The 8486-nt window shown below is 37.0% G+C and overlaps 1 protein-coding gene across 1 annotated transcript in view; it reads right to left on the bottom strand.

Annotated features, from left to right (window-relative positions):
- The window catches only part of SCAMP1 (secretory carrier membrane protein 1), a 14719-nt gene extending 10306 nt beyond the window's left edge, over window positions 1-4413 (bottom strand). The window contains exons 1-3 of the mRNA XM_010146220.1: window positions 4321-4413; window positions 3984-4095; window positions 672-800 (exon numbers count right to left, since the gene is read on the bottom strand). Coding sequence (XP_010144522.1) covers window positions 672-800; window positions 3984-4095; window positions 4321-4398 — 319 coding nt within the window. The 5' untranslated portion in view covers window positions 4399-4413. The remainder of the gene's footprint in view (window positions 1-671; window positions 801-3983; window positions 4096-4320) is intronic.
- Window positions 4414-8486: the final 4073 nt, after the last annotated feature.

Genomic DNA, 8486 nt, shown 5'->3' with positions numbered 1-8486 from the left:
GGGATAGAGTCCCAAGGACTGATTCAAGAGCCAGCCCTAAGGCAACGAGTTCTGTACTCAATTTTTTTTTTTCAGCTGAAATAGATTTTGTCTTTAGAGCATTCTTGGTGTACAAGGGGTAGTTTTAATGTGGACTGATTCTTCAGCTAGTTTGCTTTTACACTATTTTTTTAAATAGAGTAAAATGCTATTAAGCCTTCGCTGTAGACTAAAACCTATATTAACCTATATAAAACTATGTATATTAAAGCAGATGGGTATTATACTTCTTAAACTCACAAGTCTTAAGACTGATTGTGAATTACATTTCTTGATATATAAGCTGATTTTTAAAACAGTAATATTATTTCTAAGTTAATAAATGGTTAAAGCCCATTTTACAACAACGAAGATACATAAACTAGAAAATTTAATATGCTAGAACCAAAATGCCTTGCAATAATCCTCCTCCATTCCTTCTGTGGAATTTTCCGTGAAATAATTCAATACTTTTAAAATTAAAACTAACAAAAATAGTTAACTTCAACATTTGACTTCTGGATTTAAACCACTTTCTCATTACAGATGTTGTAAAAGCCAAAGTAGCAAGTATGTATCATACAGTTTAAACAGGCACTTTGTTTCTTCTTAAAAAAAAAAAAAAAAGAACCACAACCAAACAAAAAACTTACACATCCACAAATAGTACATAATCTTTACTGTCTTCTGGAATTCTACAGGAATGTCTACAGAAAAGTCCTGGTAGAAACAAGGACCTACTGGAAAATTCTCAGGAAGAGGTGGCCAGTTATTTTTTCTACCTGCAAAACAAAAAACAACAAACAACAACAACAACAACAAAAAAAAAAAGCTTTATAACACAGTTTTAATCTCTGTATGCATTTGGACTTGTTCAAAATGTTTTACGCAAGTCTATGAATAACTTGGACTATCAAAATCCATAAGTTTTATCAGCAATCCTCACACAATATTGAGAAAAAACTTCAGAAATAAAAACAACAAAGGGCAGACAGATTAAGGAAAGCATGATATTCTATCTATGTAAAAGACTGAGCAAGCATCTGACTAAATAAGTTTTTATAAAGTCATGAGAATAGAGGATTCTTCACAAAACAGGCAGATATGGGCAGAAAGAACTTCTCAAGAGTTCATTGACTTTGAAATGCACATTTCCCTGAAGTCCCACCATACTCACAGACTTTGTTGAACAGACACCGGGGACAGAAAAGCATTCTTCATTCTCAGAATCCTGATGTTTTTAACACCAGGCTATCTCTAACGCTTTGAACTAGTTCCCAATATAACTTACAGTCAAAGCTTTACCTAGAAGCCCTTAAGACTCAGGAAAGGCAGCTGCTGAAATGGTCTAAAGCACTTTTTTTGTTGTTTTTATGCAACAATGATGATAAACATCATCACTGTATTTTGACACTGTGTGACAGAGTGAGGACGCCACAAAGGACACAGTATGAGACATTTAGATTTCCTGTACACTGATCTCCGCACGGGCTAGAGTGTGCATTCTGAAGAACCCAAGTCATACCAAGCACAGACTCAGAGATTCAACTGAGATAGTAACTGCAACAAACCTTTACCACAACATTTTAAATTCTAGACATAAGAGATGCATTAATAATGTTCCAAAAACAGAGCTGAACTAGTGACTGACCTAAAGGCATCTTTATCTGAAGTTCTGACAGGGTTTTGCTTGCAATTTGTATCTTCAACCATATCTTTACTAGCAGTTCATCCGACAAGAACACAAAACTTGCAAAGCTTACATACTTGCATTATTTCTTATTTGTTTCCTCACTCAGACAAGATGAAACTGTCAGTTCTTTCCAATCTGGTCTAAAGCACTGAGCACCTGTTAAGTTTTCTGTCTCTTCTTAATTTTACCAAGCCTTTCAAAGCAGGAGATTGGCAGTGTGAGCTTACAGAATGCAATCAAGTAATATTCCCATCCATAGTAAAAACTCCTTTGGGATTTCTTATGAGAAAAATATCTGATAATAATTCAGATCTTCATTCTGCAGTATATGGTTATTTCTCTCAGGATTGAGAGAAACAAAAACTCTGTTTCCCAAAACAGAGTTATGGGAAAAAGCAGGTATGTTATAATAACTCAAATTATTTAAGAATTGTACTTCATGCCCTTTCCTGCTGCTGTAGTACAGGTTTCAAATATTTCAACTAAGACAGCTTGGCGAGACAGTCTGAGATCATAAACTAAGTGGTCTTTTTCTAAATACACTCTGGCTACTCATATTCCAAGACTGTATCCTGAAAAGCAAAGAGGTGGATCAACATTATTTCATTCAAAACAAGTTGCCACCTCAAGGTCACTAACCTAACTTTAATGCCTACACTACACCACCAAACTAGCTTCATGCAAGCACAGAAAGGGAATTTCAGGCATGTCCAAATGAACTAGCTGAAATGGAAAGCAGCACACTGTAATTAGCCCAGATGCAATGCTACACAGGACCTGAGCAGAAAAGACCAAAGGCATCCTGCTGAGCTGACCTACCAGCTTGAAAATCTTACTGCTGTGGTCTATTCTGTACGATGACATTGTCCTAGATACGCAGCCAGCATCTTAAATTCAATGCAAATAGCTAGAGTATTACAAAAGACCCTGACATCCAGTCACAACAACTCTGCATGTTTTTCCAAAGGAGTTCAAATGAGTGCACAAAAGAAAAAAAAATTAGAACTGAAAAAATACTTTTCGCCTCATAGTCATAATATACAATTTCTGATTTGCAGCATCTTTGACACAGTCATCTGGTAAAAAAAAAAAAGTATCTTCTTCAAAGCTTTAAGAGCTCACTCTTCACTGTTCAGCCTTCCTAAAGAATACTTTAGAATCTTCTGAAACTCTTCAAGCACTTTGATGTGAACAGTTGCAACCTAGTAACAAATACCTATTTCAGCAATATCCTAAAACATGCACAGGGTATCAGTTATGTTCCCTAAGATACAGATGAACAAAACTGTCCCCTATACCACAGGCTCCTAGAGCAGTGGTTGATGCCCCAAACCTGTCAGTATTTAAGAGGCAGTTGGACAATGTCCTTAATAATTTGCTTTAACTCTGAATTGATCAGGCTGTTGGACTAGATGATCACTGCAAGTTCCCTTCAGCTCAAAGTATCTTACTCTATTCTATAAAATTTCCTGAGAATTCAAATTACTAAGCAGTTATGCAACCTGGAATTGTACCACTGCATATTCAAAAAACCCAGCACATGTGGGAATAAAATAATCAGAATTGTAGACACAAGTGGAAAGACCACATAAAGTCATCCTTGCACACAGTGTTTTGTTCTGGCTTTTTTTCATAAGTTCAGTCTGAAGTTCTTCCTTTTGAAAGGAATATTCCTGTAGATCTACTTCTAGCAAAGTATCTTCAGTGAAGAGGATGTAAATCATCTCTTCGTGAAATTGCCATACAAAACCTCACGGTTTTGCACAGCACACTTACGGTTTGTGGCAAAATGAGATACTGATCTTGACTATGGGTTCCAAACTATCAAATGAAAAATTAACAAAAGAGTAATAACAGAATAAAATATTATGTCTGTAATACAGCAAAAGATAAGAAAATTATTCAAAACAGTACTGACGGAAGAGAAATCAAAGGGATGTTACTTATGAGGTTACTTTTACTTCTTCTCAAAATGCTCCATTTCCATTCAATAGTATTACTAAGATATTAACTTAGAAAAAAAATAGCTGATAGCACAGAGTAACATGTAACAGAGGCCACATTTAGAATTTTTACAATGAAAATCTGCACAGGCCATGAATAATGAATAGTTTTTATTCACTGCATGCACCGTCTCAAAGGAGATAAACTTCTTTTTCCTGAAGAGATTACAAACCATCCCTCTTGATCTGTTTCAATGTCACTGTAAAGCTAAAAGAGTTTAAGAAAAACTGAAATTTCCGCAATTCAAGTATTTTTTTTTCATGCATACCCCCCTGCTGACTGAGACTCTGCATTTCCCTTTCTCTGCGATCTAGTTCAGCTGCTTTTCTTTCCAGCTCTTCTTGACGCTTTAGCAGTTCTGCCTGGGCCAAGGCATGCTCCTGAAGAAAAGAAGCATCATTAGATATTGGTAAAAAACACAAAACCAAAACTAATATTCCAAGTCTGTTTCCTATAATTAAGAATCTCCAGTTATGAAGACTGATCTAATATTGCAAGAATTCATGCATTAACCGATTACCTAAAGGCAGTATTAATTTTCATAAATCATCAGGAAAGCAACGCTCATTTATAAAAAAAATAGTGCCTGAAAGTTACAAACAAACCTTTGCAATTTGTGTGTAAGCAGGCGGTTCTTCTGTTGGTTTCATTATTGCTGGCTGGGTACTGGGTACATTAGACATTTTCACATTTCCTGGAGGAGGCTAAAAAAACAAGAGACAATTACAGGGAAACAACTTTCTATTCTAATACACATCTTTTCATTAACTCTGCAAGAACCAATCTAGTCGTTCTAAAGGAAGTATTAGTGCTAAACTGAAAATATGGTATGCTGTCTGCAATACTTGTAACTTCTAAGAAAAAGAAGTTATGTTCTGTGCTGTAGTGTTCTGCTTATTTGGTTTTACACTGCACTACTTGCCATAAACATGGAATTTTAGGGATCAGTAGAAAGCAAACAGAACTTGAATTTTGTTCAGACATGAATATGAATAAGGACAGTTACTGTTCAAGAGGACTGCGGGATTTAACTCATCTATTTATATTCTGAAACATGATGCCATTTACTAGTAATGTTTTCCAGAGCATTCTACTTAACAAAGGCTTACATCACCTGGCCAACTAGAGAAACAATGTGCCATATTATGTTTTCCAATTCAAGATCCATAATCTATTGCTTAACTATTCCACCAGTATATACCATAGTATCTAGTTTCAAGTACCACTGGCAGTTCCTTCACTTGGTCACTACCTTCTAAAACTACAGATTATAAAGAAGCTTTTAGTAGCTCAGCAGTAGCTCAGGTTTTTTCTTTTTTCTTTCTTTTTTTTTTTTTAATCCTGTCCTCCTTCTTCCCATTTGTCATCCTCTCTAATTTTCTCCACATCTCTCAACCATATACAAAATTAACTAGTAGCTATCAAACCAAGGAAAAAGCTACTCCCTAGGTTGAAGTTATTAACAGAACTTTACCAAAGCTGATCAGTGTAGCACTACTATGATGTTATTTTAGTCTTAAATACGCTCAGGGGTAAACTGCAATTCTTCGTATAGAGCTTGCAAGATAAAAGGCTTCCTTGTTCTGTGATCTTGTAAGATAGAGAACCACTTGATCGTAACAAGACTGAAATCAAGAACAAAAATACAGTGAGAAGTATGATGTTTTCAATACAAAAGCACCTTAAAACAAAGCAGGAATCAAATATCACTAACTTGGCAAATTATAACTTGGCCCACATTACCTGCATTTTTTCTAACCATCTTTTGAAATGCACGAATGCAATAGACTGAGGAGAAAATGTCATGTGTGAGTAAACTTCACCTCTGTGTGTGGTACCACAACATGTAACAGCAAAATCAGCTGATTCCAGCATTTCAAAATTATCTTTCCACCTTATACATCACCTCCTAACAGAATACTGAGGTATCAGGGAGGTTTCATTTCTCAGCAATGCTTGGTGATTTAAGATTTTCTTCCTAAGAAACACACATAGTATAAAGACAACCAAAGGCGAAGTACTGGGTCCAGCATTTGAGTCACAACAACCCCCTGCATCGCTACAGGTTTGGGGAAGAGTGGCTGGAAAGCTGCCCAGCAGAAAAGGACCTTGGGGTGTTGGTCAACAGCCAACTGAATACGAGCCAGCAGTGTGCCCAGGTGGCCAAGGCAGCCAATGGCATCCTGGCTTGTATCAGAAATAGCGTGGCCAGCTGGAGTACGGAAGTGAATTCAATGTTCTTAAGGATCTTTTCAACCTAAATGATTCTATGTTTCTATGAAGTTTGTTAAAGATAGTTAATACTGCTACTCCTTACGCTGCAGTGTTCTATGACAAGGAAAAAAAGCCTGTAAGAGAACTACAAAAACTAAACAGCTGTCAAGAGGATTATCATCTTCTGCTTCAAACACAAGACACAAAACCTGCACCTTAGTAACAAAAAGCTAGTGAACAAAATCTCTCATGCATTATGCATTGTAGGCCAGCACAACGCCACAAAAGCAAAAAAAAAAAAAAAAAGAGGTCTGATTATTACAACTCTGTGGCTAAAGTAACAATAGCTTTGAAAGCATACCCGATAAGCAGCTGCCTGCTAGACTAATGAGCAAGACTTTTCATGATCTCCACCAAGGATTCCAGTAGCCCTCCCATAACATTCTAAAAAGCAATATTAATTGTAATATTACCTGTAATAGTGCAAAAAGGTGGATTGTCAGACTAGAAAATACTTGAACAATTAATTCAGAATATTTATCTGTGAAAGACCCTTTGTCCAAACAGCCAGCAGGGCTGCTAATGACTTGAACATGCATATATGCTTATAAATAAGGAACCAATCAGAAAGCTCACTAGAACTACATAAGTGAATGTTAGCCACAGCATATATGATGTAACATTAATATAAGGTATGATTAGGCACATCCTTGTCAGACAAGTGTCCTGACTGGTATCAATTTACGTGCAATCAGCCTCTTTTAATCCATCTCTTCTCTAGTCTCCTCCTTACTCCTCTCCAGTCTCCAGTTCCCCTATATATTACTTAATAAACTTTGCAGAGTCTCACAGGCTCCCCTCAACCATCCGTAACGTTCATGCTTATCTTGTTTCTTCCTTATTATCAGTTAAAAAGCCCAGGTTGACCCTCTTCAAAGCCCATAAATTAGTAGCTGAAGAGTTTAGTCCTCCATTTTGTCTGTTATCAGTTATCCATTAAGTTCCTGTTTCTACCTTTGTTTATTGCTTTCCATTTTACTTATTGCTCCCTTTAAACTGAAAAAAAGTCTGTAACCTTAACAAAACAGATGCTCAGATATTCTAGACAAACATTTAGACAATCATAGAGCTTGCCACTGAAAGACTACCCTGACTTTAACAAGAATGGTACGTGATTAACAATAACATACCTTCAGATACTTTGCAATAATATGACTGGGATTATGGCTTTCCTTCAGGCCTGAGCCCCTCAAAAACCATACAGCTGTATCACTGTAGTAATGTGAAGGAGGACACTCCAGGCTTATTTCAAGCACTGTGGTGCAAGGAATCAGCTGCCCTGAGTCTCATGTTGTTAGATTTGTGTTACTTACTTGTTTGTTACTTGACAGGGGAATGATGCAGTAATCAAGGCAACTTCCAGGTCTGTTTGAAAGTGAAAACCCCTAAGCAAACAAAAAACCTAACCAACCAACAAAAACCCATCTATTATTATTAGACTTCGTCACAGTTCCCCCCACCCCCCGCCCTGGCCCAGTAAAGAACTGGTACCTTCTGACCTCTTAATTTCTTGCATCCTTTTAAGAGCTTTTTCTGTAGGGAGTGTGACAGCTGTCACTTTTCCTTCCTCTGGTATGAAGCCAGCTAAGGTACAATCCAATTCATGTTTAAGCAATTTTCCATCTTAGTTTTCTTAATACTCAGTTGACTACCTATTTCTGGCAAGTCATCACTTCTCCAAAGTCTATTCTACTGAGAATACAAGTTTTAAACACTTCTTCTGCAAAGAAATACTTAGCTTTTTCCTACACCATTATCTTCTATTAATAACCTTACAACCTTAAGGATGGCAGATGCCTCCTGCAGTCAGGAAAGAAAGTTTCCCAAGTGGTTCTACAAGTTTTCCTTCAAGCTTCGAGCTTGCCTTACAGTTTCAGACCGCGCTTGGCCTGATTTAACCTCTTAAGTTTTGTTTTAAAATAGCTTCCACTCTTCTAAAGGCTACCTTACCCCGTAGCACACTTGACAAAGCAGCAAAAAGCCAGCATGGCTAATCTCTTCTTACAGTGCATCTAAAGCAGCTATTTTTGAGCTAAAGTAGGTATGCCTACATCATTTGTGAACGTTGTTGTGTGTTTAATATCACTTATGATCTATTCAGTATCACTTAATGGAATTAGCGCATGATGTTAGAAGAAGTAAAGAAGAGCCTGTAAGAGAGTCGAAGGTAGTAAGGAAAGGTAAGAAAAAATAATTAATTTTCTCCCTAAAGTGGTAAACAGCATCTTTCTGTTTTTCCTGTGTTGCCTGTCCTTCCTTCAAATGTCCATCCACCTTTTCACCTAAGTCCTAGAAGTTCCCTGCTCAGCCAAGCCGTCCTCCCCACTTGCTTGACTTCCAGCACTTGGGAATTGTGAGTGCTCCTGCAGTCTTCAGAGATGGCTCTTAAAAAGTGACCAGCATGAAACCATTTTAAACTCAGTTTGCACTAAGTCTTCCTATCAAACTGAAGTACTCAAATTGACCAATCTAATTGTGAGTGCTCCTGCAGTCTTCA

This window comes from Buceros rhinoceros, unplaced genomic scaffold, assembly GCF_000710305.1.
Source record: "Buceros rhinoceros silvestris isolate BGI_N320 unplaced genomic scaffold, ASM71030v1 scaffold17522, whole genome shotgun sequence".
Classification (NCBI taxonomy): Eukaryota; Metazoa; Chordata; class Aves; order Bucerotiformes; family Bucerotidae; genus Buceros; species Buceros rhinoceros.
The sequence above is the reverse complement of the archived record's forward strand: the minus strand, read 5'-3'. Positions and strand labels throughout refer to the sequence as shown.